At 41.9% G+C, this 19474-nt stretch overlaps 1 protein-coding gene across 1 annotated transcript in view; it reads left to right on the forward strand.

Moving 5' to 3' along the window:
- The window catches only part of LOC126298441 (titin-like), a 171230-nt gene that overhangs the window by 71769 nt on the left and 79987 nt on the right, over positions 1–19474 (forward strand). The window contains exon 2 of the mRNA XM_049989769.1: positions 1353–1522. Coding sequence (XP_049845726.1) covers positions 1353–1522 — 170 coding nt within the window. The remainder of the gene's footprint in view (positions 1–1352; positions 1523–19474) is intronic.

The raw sequence follows: 19474 nt of genomic DNA on the forward strand, positions 1-19474 counted from the left end.
AATTAGAATAAACAACATCAATGTTGCGTTACAACTACATTCGTAGAGCGCAGGCAACTATCCTTGTGTTCACAAACATAAGGATATGTGACGCCGGGTGATATGTAAATGGGACTGCCTCTATCCAAAAACCATTTTTTTCTATTTGGGGGCATGGTGCTTAGAGAACTCACTGTAGCTACGTTAGTTGCCAATTTTAAGAGAGGCAAGGTGTACCGAGAGTCACTGAAAAAAATGTGACACATAATTGAAGAAAATGTTAATTTTAGCTTAACGTAGATTTTCTTACTTCATACCCAAATATGTTAACCAACAGAATACATGTAACTAAGGCTCTTAATATTCTCATGATGCACCTAAATAAAGCAGTACGTTTAGAAATACATACCAACCAGGTGTCGCTCTTCATTTAGGTTGCCTGCAGTTTCCCTCTGTTTCTTAAGTTGATGGCCAGGATGATTCCTGAAAAACGGCCACAGCTGATTTCGTTCCCCAATCCTACCCATCTGAGCTAATGCACAGTTTGTGATGACCTTCATATAGAACTTGAACCTTGCTTTAAGAAACTTGACTCCTATTCAGGTGGACGACGGTTTAAATCCTCGTCCAGTCATCCAGTTTTTGGTTTTTCCGTGATTCACCAAAATCATTGGCTCCTTTGAAAGGACACGACAGATTTCTCCTCCCAGTCCGAGCCTGTGTTCCCCCTTAATGACCTCGTCGTCGTCAGAACGGTACATTCTAATATTCCTTCCTTCCTAAAACTGCTTCACTTTCCACTGAGTTTGGTACGAACTAAATAAAATGCATTTGTGGCGCAGGGCAAATTTTCATTTCGAATTTTATGTATCGGTGGTGAATTCAGTAGTCTAATTTCTTTATTATCACTCGGTCTTGACAACACTGACACTCTGGGAGTTATCTGATAACTGAATATTTCTGGAAAAAGCATATGTTTATAATGTACAATCCTATCTAATGACAGTCTACAAATTCATTGCGTTGTGTGGTTCATTATATGAGAAAATTCTGATGCTGTGTAATTTTAGTTAAACAACCTAATTCTATATCGTTATACTCTTAATGTGGCTTCGTTTTCTGGTGGCTTCGTTTCGCTGGCTGAACACATTTTCAGCTTCACTGCCACATAGTCGGAGGAAGTGTTGGGTACTTCTGGTCAACAACATGCTGTCAACTAGCCTAAGAACTTACGTGCCATTTTGAAATGTGATTCATCGGTTAATATTTGTGACATTTCAATGAACCATGCATTAATTCATTATTGATACAATTCTTTGCGTCGCATGTGATTTATTGTAATGCAGTCTACAGATCTGTGCTTCGATCCGCAGTGCCATCGGTGGCCAGTGAGCGCGACGGCAGCTCCCCTCTGGCCAACAACCCCGCTCTGTCGCTGGAGGATGGACCGAAGCCACCTGCGACGTCCATACCACGCTTTCGGAAATACGCGGCTGAGGACTTCCAGTTCCTCAAAGTTTTGGGCAAAGGCAGCTTTGGCAAGGTAAGACTTATTATGTTTCAAATCCTCCTGAAGGTGCACACACAATCATACCAAGCCACAAAGTGCTATATGAAAGACTCGCAGCGTGTAGCACAGTCGTTCAGTTATCTGTGCCGTATACTCACTGAACTGCTACGTTACTGCATCTCATCGTCTTTTATGGACAAATTCATCGTCTTTATGGTGAAATTCATCGTGAGCTTCACGAATGACTGACATTCTCCGAATATATAATAAAATACTACATTTCAAAAAAATTGGGACATTATCAGGAATTACCCTTGTGGGTGTAACTTCCATACAGTTGTCTTCAAGAATCAAGACCAAAGTTTCACTACTTTCCATTTTTGACACTACTTTCTCCAAGTACGCCCTTACATGTTTGCACATGTCATTAATAGAGAAATGCGATCTCAGTTAAATGTTTTAGCTAACAAATAAGAGTTGGCAATTTTGGCATTAAAAACTGTGGCACATATTCAAAGAGAGACACATGTTAGGTTATTCCATAGATAATCTTTTGCTAACCTTTTTTTGTTGTTGTTTGGCGTTTACAATGATACAGACTTGTAAAATCAGAATAGTTTCTTTTTCCATGGTGGATTCAAAGCCCCTCTTACAGTCATTGTTCCAGGTGGCATCATTTGCATTCACATCTGTATAGAATTTAGATGATGCAATGAAAAGGAAAATTGAAATAGGACTGTAAAATAGCAACAGATAAAATGGCTGACTAGAACTTACCATCAGGACACAAAATTCCAAATATTCCGACAGATATGCTTAAAAGTAGAGAAAATATACTCAACTTTTGGAACTAGTTCGTTGCTTCCTATGGAAGGAAAATGGATATTTTTTGGATGGTGGAAAGGACAGGCACGTCACACAGATCCCAGCTGGAGAGTGATCTACTTGTTTCTAGCAAGATTGATGGTACGTATGGAGGGGAAGGCGTTAGAGATAAAATTCAAAGACACTACATTGGTAAACATTGCGCTAGATTCAGTCCAGAGATGCCATCAGAGGGTGAGAAATAAAGATGGATTAAAAAGGAAGAAAATGGATTATCAATGCAACTAAAAACTAGGAGAAATGCAGAAAAGGAGGGGAGTATAAGGATAACACGAGAGAGAGAAACGGTGGTAGAGGGCAGCTTGAGGAAGATAAAGTTATAAAATTAAAGGATTAAATAATTGAATAAAGAGTGAAATTCTTCCACTGTGGGGAGAAAAGGGGATGTTTTTAACAGACGTTAAATCCGGAAGAGTGGCAGGTGCGAGACGAGGGACACGTTGGAGAGCAAGTTCCCAGCTCAGGATTTCAGGGACTGGGATCCAAATGGCCTGTGTTTTTTAGCGGGCACTCAGATTCCTTGAGTCACACTGTAACGCATGTTAGTAACTGAGGACTGGATGTCCCACAGAGGGACAATTCTTATGTGAAAGCTCACACTATCAACCAAGTTACTGCTGGTAACTCCTAAAAACGCTGATAAACAACATGTAGAGGAAGGCAACAGCGTACTATCTCCAACAGTACCATGCCTATTAAAACACTGTGGTATTCAAAACAGTCTTCGGCGTGATGGCTACTTTTAAGCAACATGAGTGGTTTGTCTTGTTACTCTTCCCTTGGTGTTGTGGGAATTACCAATGGTTTGGCAGTAGTAGAGCAATAGAAGGCAACAGCGGGTGGTGTGGGAAGCATATCAGATATAGATTATTTCGTTCCAGCTTTGACCTGAGAAAATCGTAGCCTTGGTGAAATAGTATACTGAGACGCTACAGTTCTGGGTGGTACTGGAAGTGTCAGGCTGATTCTGAGTTTTTAGGAAATGGGAGCTGTATTCATCGAAGGGTTCCAGGAGGAGGCTGACCAGACGCTATTGTTGAAAAGATCAATGGTCCTTCTAGACTGAAGTTGAAACAGTGCTAACTGATGTGCTATCTTTGAGCTCCTACTCTCCCTGATGCTATCATCTTCATCTACGTTCCCCCTTGACCTCGCCACAAGTTGGTCCTTCTCACCTTGCGTTTGAGTGACTTTCCCTCCATTCGCACCTTTCTCACTCAATATTTCTTTCTTTTCTGAGGAAGAAAGATATAAGTTCCGAAAGCCGCATATAGTTTTTTTTCTACTTTTAAGCGTATCTCTTGACAGTTATTTGGAATTCGCCTCTTGAAAGTAAGTAGTTGCATCATTCCTGTCTTTTAAAAAATTCTTGATGGTAGCCATTAGATAATTATTTCTGTGTGATTCATAATCTTTTGTTCATTAATTATCATTAAAACACAGAGCTGTAATAGTATGTACAGGATGATGAGTGAGAGGGGTGAGCATCGAAGGGAGACAGTGAAATTAAAGAACTAGTTAAATTAGGATATTTTCTCAGTGACAGAATACAGAAAGGACTCGAGTTGGTGGCAGAGGTACATGTTGACTGCTAGTCTAGGAGCTTGGTCAAAGAAATGTAGAGAATATGAAATGGGAGAGGTGGTGGTTCACGTCCATATGGATAGTGGCTGGTCCTGTGAACACAGCCACTCTGGCTGAAGTCTGGAGTATAAGAAAGCTCCTGCTCGGCCTCAAAGTTGGAAACCAAGAGAGCGAAGCAACAGCGCCTCTCCGTCTAACACTTTCCAGAGACCGCACATGTGACTCATCTCTCACGTTCCCATTGGTTAAAATGATGTCGTGGGTATGTCAGTCTGTTCAGCAGAGATGTCAAAAAGTGGCGTGATATTGAAATCAGCATCTTATACTGGACTGAACTACCTCTTTCCTGAAAGGAAGGCTGGGATGGCACGTAAGCATTGGTGAAGTTATACTGAGAGAGTGTTTTAAGGACTCCACAGGAGATTTTTAAACCAATTCCCTAAATTATTCCCAACTGACTGGTCACTCTGTACGTCCCCCCTGTTCCGTAAGTAGTGGTGGCTTAGTGTGTTCACAAAAGAGCGCCAGAGACACCTTTGGCAGATGCGTTGGCCAGGTAGGGGACCTACAGGGGAAGACTCTGTTACAATTGATTTTCTGTGGTGTTATTAAGAGAAAATTGCTATTAAGAGAAAATTGCATCTGGTTATATTGTCAACCTCTGTCAAAGAATTGTTAAATCAAACATTTAAAAAATGGACTAATCTTTACTGTGTTTATGAATAGTAGCAGTGTAGCATCTGGTGGATGTTCACTCTGGAAATAACCGCTAACTGTAAGTAACTTCAAAGTTACTGATAAACACAAACTCGAAATTCGCTGATACTTGTATTACCATATACAAAATTTATACATCATTTCCACTAATACAGTTCTTGTTATACGGAGAACCTAAACGCAATTGTGTGCTTCATGTGCTATCACATGTAACTTCTAAGATGGTGTGAAATTTAAAATTTTCCCGGCGAACTAAGTATTCAAAAAGATTTCGGGCTTGCAGCCGGCCTTCGTTAGCTTCCATCCACGATATTTCGGCTGGACAACTGCCAGCCATCCTCAGGTGAGCCATCGAAGACTGACGAAGACGCCCTCCGTTCCGTAATATATAGCGTGCAGCGAGTATTCCGCGCATGCGTCAAAATCATGTGGACAGACGAACCACACCGCCCCCCAGCAGCGCCCTCGCTGGTGGAACGGCAGAACTCAGCTGTCTTCGGCGTTGTCAATTGCCGCGGCTATTGGAGGACTCTGACGTCTTCGTCTGGAGCAGATCTTAGAGATGACGGGGTTCCACGCATTATCTAGCTGGTAGCCGTTGTCACGGTTGATAAGATTGTCTGTCATGCGAATTTCCACTGATTCTTTTCTGTGGCCAAAATTATTGTCTTGTCATACTCCATTGAGTGTCCAGTGGAAATGCAATTCTCAGCAATTGCAGACTTGTTAGGTTGCAAAAGGCGAGTACAGCGTTGATTCAAGTGCTCTCTTCTCAAAAACCTCCATAAAAAGGTTGGCCACCAAGGGAGACAAGGGGCTACCCATGGCGACGCCGTCAATCTGTTCAAAATATTCTTGGTTGAACATAAAATATATTGAGGGGAGAGCGTGGGGGCTCTCCGCCTAAGTACTTCTGATCTTTTAGTTTGTTTTGACGTGGTGTCCCTTTTTACAAAGGTACCTCTTGCAGACTCTTTGGCACTGACTGGCAATACGTTTCAGGTGGGAATCACTGCTTTGTTTCGTCACGCTCTCTCCTCAACATATTTTATGTTCAACCAATAATATTTTGAACAGATTGACGGCGTAACCATGGGTAGCCACTTGTCTCCCTTGGTGGCCACCCTTTTTATGGAGGACTTTGAGGAGACAGCACTTGTATCAGCAGCCCTCAAACCAACTGTTTTTGGAGGTACGAGGATGATACTTTCGTAGTGTGGCCTCATGGGGAAGAAAAATTAATGGAGTTTTTAGATCACTTGAACTCCATTTATCGAAAGTCAGCACATACTGATTTGTATTTAAATTCGTCCAGCTGCCATCACCCATCGCAAACAATGAGTGTACTTAAAACACTTGTACACAGAGCTCATGTAGTGTCAAATGCAGATAGTTTGCCTGAAGAGCTTGCCTATCTGAAGAGGGGTTTCAAAGAGAACGGATATTCTACCCGGCAAATTAGCAAGGCACTGGCAATTAAGCCAAAGAAACAGAGAGTGCAGAAAGAAGAGAGGACGCCTACAACGTCTTTGGCTTTTCTTCCCTTTGTTGGCAACATTTCCTCCAAAATTGCAAGAATCCTCCACGGTTTCGAAGTGAAAGTAATTTTCCGTTCACCTTCGAAGATTTCCGACCTGCTGGGATCAGTGAAAGACGATCTGGTATTGCGGAAGGCGGGAATTTATAAAGTACCTTGTCAGAGTGGCATGTGATATATAGGACAAACATTGCGAACAGTAGAAGAACGTTGCACTGAACATCAACGCTGTACTGGCCCTTTGCAACCTAACAAGTCTGCAATTGCTGAGCATTGCATTTCCACTGGATACTCAATGGAGTATGACAAGACAATAATTTTGGCCACAGAAAAGAATCAGTGGAAATTCGCATGACAGACAATCTTATCAACCGTGACAACGGCTACCAGCTAGATAATGCGTGGAACCCCGTCATTTCTAAGATCTGCTCCAGACAAAGACGTCAGAGTCCTCCGATAGCCGCGGCAATTGACAACGCCGAAGACAGCTGAGTTCTGCAGTTCCACCAGCGAGGGCACTGCTGGCGAGCGGTGTGGTTCGTCTGTCCATATGATTTTGACGCATGTGCGGAATACTCGCTGCACTCTATATATTACGGAACGGAGGGCGTCTTTGTCAGTCTTCGATACCTCACCTGAGGATGGCTGGCAGTTGTCCAGTCGAAATATCGTGGATGGAAGCTAAGACGACCAACTGCAAGCCCGAAATCTTTTTGAACATCTAGGAAGGTATATAAAATGGACCGATCATTTTATACCTGACAACTTACAATTACCCAAATTAGAGAAGCAAAACAAGTAAACGTTACTCCCCGCCCAGATTCTAAACTATAAAATTAGTAGGGGGTAAAAATAGATACTGGCCATGTATAAAAGAAAAACTCACTCCCAACGGCAGAAAGAAAGAATACTCAGTTGCATAGTAGAGGGTAAGAAGTAGACAGAAGTGGAATCAAAATAGTCAGGTAGTGCCCAAGGGCATTGCCTCTCGAAATCGGCAGAGCAGACAGTGGGTAACCTCACTGCCTTGGGAGTGTAAGAAACTGTGCTACTGGAAAGTGGTCAGAACTAGGCCTTATCTCGAATGGACAGGAGTACAAAAACATCTAATACAAGTACTTAACAGTCCTTATAACTTATTCACGAGTTACCTAATTGCTAAGGGGTAAGCACAAAAATTTATCCTAACTCATACCAGCTACACTTTCGAAAGTAAAGTTGTTGTTATTGTAGTCTTCAGTCCAGAGAATGGTTTGATACAGCTCCCCATGCTACTCTCTCCTGTGCAAGCTTCTTCATCTCCAACTACTGCCCCATACATCCTTCTCAATCTGTTTAGTGTATTCATCATGAAGCAGTGTTTTATAACGCATCACATATTCCCAGTGTGTTCATGGAGCTGAGACTTCACCTGAAGGTGGGGGTTACAATTTAAAGAACTATTTTAAGAGAGAACTGTATTGCATCTCGCTTGGGTACATTCCAATGTAAAAGAATAATCACAGCTAGTGTAAACACTAGTAAGAAAATGATTTGATCCATGGACATCCAATGATCCCGATCAATTAAGCTCTAGTAATCCACTTGTCAAGAATAAATTGCTTGTTTTCAGCATAAGATCCATTTAAATAACACAACCCTTGTATAAGAAAATTGTTGGTTGGCTGATTTGGGGGAGGGGAGCAACGAGCGAGGCCATCGGATTAGGGAAGGATGGGGAAGGCTGTCGGCTGTGCCGTTTCAAAGGAATCATCCCAGAAATTGCCTCAAGTGATTTAGGGAAATTATGGAAAACCTAAATCAGGATGGCCGGACGCGGGCGGGATTGAACCGTCGTCCTCCCGAATGCGATTCCGGTGTGCTAACCGCTGCGCTACCTCGCTCGCTGTAAGAAAATGGTTGAACACATCTAATATAACAGCTTTCTACACGTAATTCAATTTTAATTTAAGCTACTCATCAGTCTGTAGAAAACACCTTTCAAGAGGGTAGGTAGCAGAATTAAAGAGTTAACTAAAGAAAACTTGGGATTTATTCTCAGTGACAGAACACAAAGAGAGGTTGCTCTGGGGACCGAGGTAGAGTTCGCCGGTCAGTCTAGGAATTTGGTCGAAGAAATCAATGGAACAGAAAACTGTTGAGGTGGTGGTTCACACTCGTGTGGCTGGTGGCTGGTCCTGCTGAAAAGATCTAGACCCTCAAAATTATGGATGTAGAAATGAGGTAACAAAATCTGGGACCGCCAGCAGGCTTTAGCGTACACTACCCTCCTTTTCTAGAAGAAGAATGAAAGGACGTCTTAAGCAGCACTCAGAATTATCTTAAGACAGAACTGTACTGTAACTTGCGTGAGTAAATTCCAGTGTAAAAGAGTAATCACAGCTGGTGTAAACAATAGTGACAATGTTTTGATCCATATACATCTAATGATCCTGATGAATTAAGCTCTATTAAGCCGTCTGCCCTGGCTGAAGCTTGTAGTATAAGAGATCTTCTGCTCATCCTCAAATCTGCAAACCCAGAGAGCGAAGGAGCTGTGCCCTGCCCTCCCAAGAGCCTCCAGCGGCCACGTACATGACTCGCCTCCCACGTTGTGTGTTGGTTGAAACGGTGGTGCGAATACACCAGTCTGTTCAGCAAAGAGTCTGGAAAGTGGCGTGATGTTGAATTCAGCAACTGCATTCAACTGCCTCTGCCGTAAATGGCAGGCTGTGTTGGCACATAGGCATTGATAATCTTACGCTGGGAGAGAATCTGAAAGATTTAGCTGAAATTCTGAAAATAAAAATTCTTAAACCAATTCCCTGAAATGTCCCCAACCATCTAGCCACCTTGTTCAGGTACTTGAATTACAAGTACCCTATTCAAATCCCACAGGTACTTGAACTACAAGTGTCCTATTCAAATCCCAGTGATGTTAAGAATTTTCCTTACTGTTATTTTGTTGGTCAATGTACAGTTCATAATCATTCCCTAATGTAGCAATATCAACGTCTCCACATTGCCATATGGAATTTTGAGATAATTTACTGTATAGTGCATGCTGTAGCTAATTTTGATAGTAGTGTTGTTATAGATGTTTAGCAGGTAATATTGACCAAGTTCTCATATTTCCTTAGTCTCAGATGACTTGGTACATACCTGGTATATCAGACTAACTGTGATATTTAGATACGGCCCAGCCACGCGGGGTTAGTCGAGTGGTTTAAGGCGCTGTAGTCTTGGACTGTGTGGCTGGTCCCAGCGGAGGTTCGAGTCCTCCCTCGGGCATGGGTGTATGTGATTGTCCTTAGGATAATTTAGGTTGAGTAGTGTGTAAGCTTAGGGACTGATGACCTTAGCAGTTAAGTCCCGTAAGATTTCACACACACACACACACACACACACACACACACACACACAGAGAGAGAGAGAGAGAGAGAGAGAGAGAGAGAGAGAGAGAGATATGGCCCATGCTTCTACATTGTGAAGTCACATTAATGTGATCCTCTTTTAATAGCCTGAATAGCCACCTTTTCCTGTGTGGACTGCTGCGAGACGTGCAGGGAGAGAACTAGTGAGGTTCTGGAAGGCACCAACAGGTATGTGGAGCCAGGTCGACTTAAGTGCCGTGGCCAGATGTGCTAGGTTTCTTTGGTTGATGATACATGGCGCGAACAACACGATCTTGGTGGTCACACTTTTTCTCAATTGGGTTTTAATCCGTGGAGTTTGGTGGGCAAGGAAGTGTGGTAAACACATCCTGGTGCTCTTTGAGCCATGCCCATGCACTGCGACCGGTGTGACACATAGCACTGTCCTGCTGGTAGATGCCATCATGCTAAGGAAAAACGAACTGTGTGTGGATGTGGACATGGACGTGGACATGGACATGGTCCCCGAGGGTAGATACATACTTATGTTGATACATGCTGCCCTCGATAATGACGATGTCACCCAGCGATGTCACGAAAACATTACCCGGACCATAACGCTCCCTTTTCTGGCTTGGACCCTTCCGACGATCCAACGGCCATCTAACTGATACAGCATACAATGTGATTCATCTGAAAAGGCCACATTTGGCTACTTAGTGGACGTCCAGTTGTTGTATTGGCGTTCAAATTCCAGCCTTCGTCGGTAATGGACAGCAGTCAGCAAGGGTGCGTGGACCAGGTGCCTGCTGCGGCGGCCAGCACGCAGCAACGTCCGCCGAAAGGTCGTTGAGGAGACACAGTTTGCTCATCTGGGCGGTCAGTTGCTCAACAGTTGAACGTCTACCGCCCGTACACGTTTCTGCAGCCGTCGTTCACCCCTGTGATCTGTGGCCCATGGTGCACCACAATTGCCTCAGCGGCGGTTTCGGATAGTGCCATTGTGCCAAGCACGGTATACTTTAACCATGGCAGCAGGCGAACAGTTTGCAAACTCAGCCATTTCCGAAATACTTCCACCCTTGGCCCGTAAACCAATGATCATCGCCATTTGAACGTCAGATAAATTGCTCCGTTTCCGCATTGTAACAACGACTGCACAGTTTTCCACGTCCGCCGGCCGAAGTGGCCGTGCGGTTCTAGGCGCTGCAGTCTGGAACCGCGAGACCGCTACGGTCGCAGGTTCGAATCCTGCCTCGGGCATGGATTTGTGTGATGTCCTTAGGTTAGTTAGGTTTAATTAGTTCTAAGTTCTAGGCGACTGATGACCTCAGAAGTTAAGTCGCATAGTGCTCAGAACCATTTGAACCAATTTGAGCTTAAATCACAAATCTGTTCACAAAGGAGTCAATTTTCATTTTGGGAAATATTGATATATGTTTGTGTGTCATTAGATATTTCTCTGCAGTTGTCATCGCATGCTTTACTATCTACAGTGAAGTTTTGGTCATAAGGATGCTGAAATCCAATTTGGAGAGTTGAAAAGTGAATACACTTCTCTTAGAATATGTATGAAATGTTCGTTTGAAATTATATCACTAAGCTAGTGCTGTATGTAACTGACATGAAAAGAAACAATTTTTTCTGTTATAACAGCGTTACCACCTTCTCCAAAATCAAAACTGAGGACGAAAAACAAAAAGACAAAACGATCAGGTCTGAAACCATCGGACAAAGTGACCTTGGTCCTGTCTGATACATCAGATGGTGGTCGTACTATCGATCGTATGGACGTCGATATGTGCCTTATGGAACCGGCGAGTCCCTCAAGTAACACTTTCCCCTCCGCTTCAAAGTTGCCACTAAGGAGAAACGACAATGCCAAATACAGAAAAATCTCACCGCTAATGTGGCTCTCCTCCTACAGTGGGACATCAGTGGTTTCAGGACACACGTGAAAGAACTGTAACTTTTAACTTTTAGCTCTCTCTCTCTCTCTCTCTCTCTCTCTCTCTCTCTCTCTCTCTCTCTCTCTCTCTCTCTCTCACACACACACACACACACACACACACACACACAGGCGAGCGCGAATGTTCACTATGTGCTTTGGGTCTCCTCAACAACTTAACGCAAGGGTAAGAATAATCCAAAGCCTCCTAGTCATCGCATGCCTGTCTGTCGAACAAGGGGCAGAGCAAGCACTTTAAAAGCTAACCATTGTCTTTTAATTTTAATTAGGTGTCCAGTAGAAATTTGAATTAACTCTAAACTAGTGCAGGGCATATTTTCAAGCATGACCCTGTGATAATGCTATCTGACTCGAAAAATTTTAATAACAAACTGTTAAACTATCGCTAACGCAACAGAGGTTTCATAGATGTGTTTCTCAAGGAAAATGATCGATTAGTCTTGACATGAAATTCTGCATGGCTAGTGAATACTTCGTATAATGAACCTCATCTTATATGGAGCTAATAATATTGCATAAAATAAAGCATCAGTTAATCACCAGTGAAAAACGCGAGTAACCCAAGGGCATGTAGCGATCTCATCCAGGTAAACGTATTAGCGTGGAGAATCTGCAGTCCAGCGTCCATACAATATCAAAACTTAAAACAGAGCTCTTCCGGCAGACCATGTTTACTCTATAACTAAAATTCGCCCTGACTCTCTGGTTGGCTCTCACAGGGCAAAGTAATTGAGCTCTTTGAGGCATTCCAACCGCACAAACACGGAGACAGTGTGCATGTAAGCTAGGCAGTGCAGCCTGCCAGAAATGCTCTACTTTGGCAGAAAACAGAGGACCTGCACTTTTGAAACAATTTGGCGTGGATAGCCGATATGTTTCAACTTTAGCACTGGAACAGGGTCATTCATTGCTAAAGATCTCAGTGTACTGTCAGGCTTCACACGTACCGCTCAGTGGGAATTCGTCGATGGCTGGTGCTCAAGTGATAACTTCCCGATCTTTCTATCTGCAGACTAAGTGGCGGCCAAAAGAAAGCCACCACTATGGGTGCTAAGTAAGGCATTCCGGACGTTTTGCAGTCAATTTACTTTGTTTGAACATCGTAATCGCGTCCAGGAATGGGCCCATCAAATTATCTTAATGGTCCACAACAACACCGAAGCATCCATTCCCTTGATGGTACGACAAATTCTGAAACAGTCAGGGCCAGCGGGCGGCACCGCCTCAGCTTAAGTGTTGGACAACTGCGTAGGACCTCACAGCCCTTCGGGTGGCGTGGGCGAAATGTCGCCCAATTATTAGAGAGAGCAAGAAGAGATCGTGGCAACAGTTCCAGACCCCCATTAACCGTTCTATCAAAATTAAGTCACATGGGAGACAATCAGGAGGATTTCTGGGAGAGGTTGAAGGTGCCCAATGGCTATTGTAATACAGAACTGAAGTCTTCAGACCAACGGGCAAGACATTGCCCAGAAAGTGGCGCAGTATTTAGCAGGAATTACCACTGCTGCCAGTCAGCGTCTAGCTTTCCAACCCTACAGAGTGGTTGCTGATAAGGGCAGCTAAGATTTCAGTTCCACCAAAGGTGAAGAGTACACATGTCCCATTCCATGTGAGAGATGGGTTCTTCGTTGTGTGCGGCTTAAGACACGACTCTTGGTAACCGTAGGGTCCAACAAAGCGTATTACGTCACCTCACAGAAAGAAGCAAGGAAAAACTCCTCACCCTTTTTAACTTGGTTTGCGAATCAGGAAGCTTTCCATACTCCTAGTCAGAAGCAATTTAAATTTTACGTTTAAAACTCTTACACACCTAGTGATTATCAAAATGTTGCCCCACCTAGCGACTTAGGGAAGACCTTGGAATGGACAATCTGAGCAGTTCTCTTAGATTGTTCGCAGATGATGCTGTAATTTACCGCCTAGTAAGGTCATCCGAAGACCAGTATCAGTTGCAAAGCGATTTAGAAAAGATTGCTGTATGGTGTGTCAGGTGGCAGTTGACGCTAAATAACGAAAAGTGTGAGATGATCCACATGACTTCCAAAAGAAATCCGTTGGAATTCGATTACTCGATAAATAGTACAATTCTCAAGGCTGTCAATTCAACTAAGTACCTAGGTGTTAAAATTACGAACAACTTCAGTTGGAAGGACCACATAGATAATATTGTGGGGAAGGCGAGTCAAAGGTTGCGTTTCATTGGCAGGACACTTAGAAGATGCAACAAGTCCACTAAAGAGACAGCTTACACTACACTCGTTCGTCCTCTGTTAGAATATTGCTGCGCGGTGTGGGATCCTTACCAGGTGGGATTGACGGAGGACATCGAAAGGGTGCAAAAAAGGGCAGCTCGTTTTGTATTATCACGTTATAGGGGAGAGAGAGTGGCAGATATGATACACGAGTTGGGATGGAAGTGATTACAGCAAAGACGTTTTTCGTCGCGGCGAGACCTTTTTACGAAATTTCAGTCACCAACTTTCTCTTCCGAATGCGAAAATATTTTGTTCAGCCCAACCTACATAGGTAGGAATGATCATCAAAATAAAATAAGAGAAATCAGAGCTCGAACAGAAAGGTTTAGGTGTTCGTTTTTCCCGCTCGCTGTTCGGGAGTGGAATATTAGAGAGATAGTATGATTGTGGTTCGATGAACCCTCTGCCAAGCACTTAAATGTGAATTGCAGAGTAGTCATGTAGATGTAGATGTAGATGTAGATGTGCATATTACTGGGTCGACTTTCCCGCTTCGCTGACGCAAGCTGCAAAGTTCCAACCCTCTGCCGCTAGAGGGCTCCGAACTGCAACGTGTAACGTGGCAGTGGGTAGTAGTAGTAGCAGCAGCACCTTTATTCATCCATAGATCTCTTTTTACAAGGATATAGGACATTTTAAAGTATTTACAAGTTTAGACCAATTTAAAATAAGCTAATTCGTATGCACATACATTTACAGACTTCTAGTTAGAGACAATCATTAGATTTACTCCTGGTATATGATACTTTTCTTACAAATAACTTATTATATAATGTAATGCCACGCTGTACTCTCATATCTCTCAATCAATCATTGCACACACTATACACACATTTTTCATAACACTTCATTCACTACACACACCAACACACAAACACTGGTGATCTCGGGAGCATTTTCTGTACCGCAACCTCCCCTTTGCTATCGTGAGAAACTGAGTCAACATCTCTCTATAATGAGTGAGATGTTGAGCTCAGAAAGAGGAAGAGGTATTAGTATTGTGCTATGTATAGCTTGGGGGTAAGTATTTCTAGAAAAGGAAAAAAAGAAGGAAAAAACGTAGTGTGAAGGTGTGATGTGGAATGTTGGATGTTTTATAATCATTACTATTATTTATTTGTATAGCTTTTTTACCCAACCCCTAATCTGTTTTCATCTAAGTAATCCTTCAATGTACAAAATGTATTGCATAACAGGTACTCTTTAGCTGCCTTTTTAAATATATGTATTTTTGCAATTTCTTTAATCTCTTTTGGTCATTTATTGTACAGTTTTATTTCTTGGTAGAAAATTCTGTTTTGAGTTTCGTATTTATTTTTTCTTGGTAAATGTAAGTTGAGTCTAGCTCTCGTTCCATGGTTATCGACAGAGCTGTTTGTGGACTAATTACCAATGTTGATTTTGATGTATACAACTGTCTGTTAAATGGATTCACACTGAGAAGTTAACATCCCCAGTGTTTTGAACAGGTCTTTACAATGGGCTCGACTACTATGTCTGATAATTATTCTTATGCCTCTTTTCTGGAGTTGGAAAATTGTGTTCATATTTTGTGCAGTTGTTCCCCAAAAAAGAATGGCATAGCTAAGAAGTGAGTGTACGTCTGAATAGTGTGTAACTACAAGACACTGCATGTTACACAGTGATGATAGGATTCCAAGGGCATAACATGCCAAAGACATTCTATTTGCAAGTACCTTTGTGTGTTCACACCACTTCAACTCAGAATCAATATTCATTCCTAGAAATTTTTCATTTGTTACCCAGTCTATAGAGGTGCCATCTACGTTTAATTTAATATTGTCATTCTTCCTCTTCAAACTGAAATTCATGGCGTTAGTTTTCTTTACATTCAAGTGACTTTATTGATTATAGACCAATCATAAACTTACTCAAGTGTTTCATTTGCATTCTCTGCAAAGAGTTCTCTTGTTTTCTCACTGACTATAATAGTGCTGTCGTCATCAGTGAAGAGAATTTTTTTACCATGAGTAACACTACTGGGAAAGTCATTGATGTATATCAGGAATAGTGTTGGTCCTAATATGCTACCTTGTGGAACCCCTATATTAATGTATTTTGGTTCTGATAAGTTTTTTACTAAATGTTTAGATCTTTTTGAAGCATGTCTTATCTCTGCTCTTTGTACCGAATCTTGCTAGATGTGATCGAAACCAGTCATTAGCTACCCCTCTTATTCCTAATGATTCTAATTTATTTAATAGAATCTTGTGGTCGACTGTGTCAAAGGTCTTAGAAAGATCCAAAAATATGCCTGTGACACACTCATCTTTATCAAGAGCATCAAGTACAACTTTTGTGAATTTTACTGTGGCTGACTCCGTATTTTTGCCACTTTGGAAACCAAAATGAGATTCGCTTAAAAGATTATTTTTATTCTGTTAATTCATTAATGTGTATTTCATAATTGCTTCTATTACTTATGAGAATGGCGACAGCAGGGAAATGGGCCAGTAATTTTCTATGTCTTCTACATTACCTTTCTTAAGCAAAGCTACCAATCTTGCCTGTTTTATCTGCTCCAGAAATGTCCCTGATGTGATGGATTCATTTATTATATTTGACAATGGGCCTTGTATAACCTCTAGCCACTGTTTCATCACACACACACACACACACACACACACACACACACACACACACTGACACTTCATCTAAGCCTATTGACTTTATTTTTTAGTTTTCGTACAGTTTTATTGACTTCATTCTCTGTGGTGGGAAGTAACATCATTGTATTTAGTGCAGCATTATTTTACAGGTGTTATATTTTCTTTTTGCTGTAATTTCTCTGCGAAACTTGAAAAATGCTCATTTACATAGTTTGCTAAGTGTATGTTAGTCTGCATTTGTTTGCCTCTCCCCATTTCCTTTTTTATAACATCACAAAATGCTTTGGTTTTATTCTCTGCATTACATACTGTTTTGTCATTGAATGACTTTTTTGCAGCAATCAGCACCTTCTTATAGATATTTTTGGAACTATGATAGAAATTTAAGAATTCTGGTTCATTGTGACTCTTTTTCATGGAACTGAGGCATTTAAGTCTTTAGGAGGACTTCTTAATATCTGCTGTTATCCACTGTTTTTGTGAGAATTTGCTATAGACATGCATACTTTCAGAAATACCATTTCAAAGTTCAGTTTAAATAATGTGGAGAATTTAGAGAATTTCATATTCACATTAGTTTACTTATACACTTCATCCCAGCTTTGTTTTGATAGTTCTTTTGAAAAATGTTTTATTTTGATTTCTGATAGATGCCATTTGTAGGCTTGTAATTTAAGGAATGATTCGATGCCTGATTTTACTGTTGTTATTTGACAGAGATGGTCTGATAGTCCGAGATCTGTTGCAGCTACATCACATTTTTCCTTGTCCATATTTGTGGACACACAGTCAATTACTGATGCAGTCATTGTAGTAACCCTTGTTGCACCATTGACTAATAAGGACATGCCAAAAGTTTGAAGGATATTTATGAGGGTGCTGCTGGATTCATTTATGATATTGGTGTTGATGTGTATGCCCCCACACAGAATTATGCTGTTTTACTTCAGACTTTATCTAGAACTTTTGTTAATTTATTAAAAAAGTGTCCACACTACCACTGGGAGACACAAAATGATTAATTTCTTGGCGATATCAAGCCCTGTTAATTCAATACCTAATATTTCAAAGTGTTGTATCTTCACTTACTGTACTGAGGTCATGTCTTGATTTGAACTGTGTTCCTTTTCTGATATAAATGCATGACCCTCCACCTCTTGAAGTAGTTCTGCAGTACGAGTTTGCCTTTTCGTGCAATGATAATACAACATGTTGGATTTCTGTGTCTATACACCAGTGCTCACAAGGGAACCTCCCCCATCGCACCCCCCTCAGATTTAGTTATAAGTTGGCACAGTGGATAGGCCTTGAAAAACTGAACACAGATCTATCAAGAAAACAGGAAGAAGTTGTGTGGAACTATGAAAAAAATAAGCAAAATATACAAACTGAGTAGTCCATGTGCAAGATAGGCAACATCAAGGATCGTGTGAGCTCCGGAGCGCCGAGGTCCCGTGGTTAGCGCGAGGAGCAGCTGAACGAGGGGTCCTTGGTCCAAGTCTTCCCTCGAGTGAAAGGTTTGCTTTTCTTATTTTTGCTAAGTTATGATCTCTCCGTTCGTTCATTGACGTCTCTGTTCACTGTAATAAGTTTAGTGTCTGTGTTTTGCCACCGCACCGCAAAACCGTGCGATCAGTAGACGAAAGGAGTGCCTCTCCAATGGGAACCGAAAACATTTGATCGCAAGATTATAGGTCAACCGATTCCTCCACATATAAACACGTCTGATATATTCTATACGACACTGGTGACGGCATGTGCGTCACATGACAGGAATATGTTGTCGACCCACCTAACTTGTACACTTGGCGAATGGGTAAAAAGATTCTTCGCCCTTGCCCGATTTAGGTTTTCTTGTGGATGTGATAATCACTCCCAAAAAGTGATGAAAACATAAGAGTTTGTCACATAAACTGCAACAAATGAATACAAGTTTCACAGTCGCATAGTTTTCCCTGTGCTCTGTCAAAACATATGTTTTTGACGTTTTCAAGTTTTTCCGTGTGTAGACCGTCAAATCCTGCATATGTCCAAGCAAATCTGAACATGTCCTGAAAATAAAAAATTATACTTTCCACTCGAGGGAAGACTTGAATCAAGGACGTTTCGTTCCACAGCTGCTCACGCTAACAACGGGACCACGGCGTTACCGAGTTGACGCTCTCCTTGATGTTGCATATATTGCACATCAACTACTCAGTTTGTATATTTGGCTTATTTTCTACATAGTTCTACACAACTTCTTCCTGTTTTCTCGATTGAACTGTGTTCAGTTTTTCGAGGCCTATCCAATGTGCCAACTTACAACTAAATCTGAGGGGCGTGCAATGGGGAGGTTCCCTTGTCAGTAACACAAACTACTGTGCAGTTCAAAGATTGGAACTCAACTTCTAATAGTTGTATTTTATTTGTTATTGATTGCATGTTGTGATGGAGGATTGGTAAGTTTGTGAAATGCCCCATGTTACTCTTTCCAGTGGTTTGTTTTTCTTTGAGACATCTGGTATATGTGATATTTGAAGTGTTAAAATCTGTCTTGTGAGTGATTGTTTTAGTATTTTTTAAACTGATGGAAATACTCTTTAGGCAGGGGAACCTGTTGTCTGGATTTGTCGTAAAGAAGACCTACTTTTCCCATCCACGACAACAGGTAATTGACAGTGTGTGGCCAGAGATCCACCCCCTATACTTTCATGAATCAGCTGTACCAATCTTACCTTCCCAGTCCTGTTTAGGAATAGACCATGCCTAGTGAAACCCCATCTGTTGATAGTCCTGATGGGCACCAAAGAAACATGAGCGAAGTTGGCTGTCCTCAGAGCCATCCCTAGTCCCATATTGATTCGCCTCACAGCTCCATCAAGGTGTGGTCGACCATGACGCCGGAGCAGCTCGTGTACGTTGGTGCCATCAGTCAGGCTATGAAGCTATCTTGTCCAGGTCACGACCTATGTCATATGCCCCAACACTGTCCACACGGTTTCCCGCCCCACCCACTATCACTACATGGTTCTCTTTTGTAAAGTCCTTACATAAAGACCTTAGGTCCTCT

The sequence above is a fragment of the Schistocerca gregaria genome, chromosome X (assembly GCF_023897955.1).
Source record: "Schistocerca gregaria isolate iqSchGreg1 chromosome X, iqSchGreg1.2, whole genome shotgun sequence".
In the NCBI taxonomy this organism is placed as follows: domain Eukaryota; kingdom Metazoa; phylum Arthropoda; class Insecta; order Orthoptera; family Acrididae; genus Schistocerca; species Schistocerca gregaria.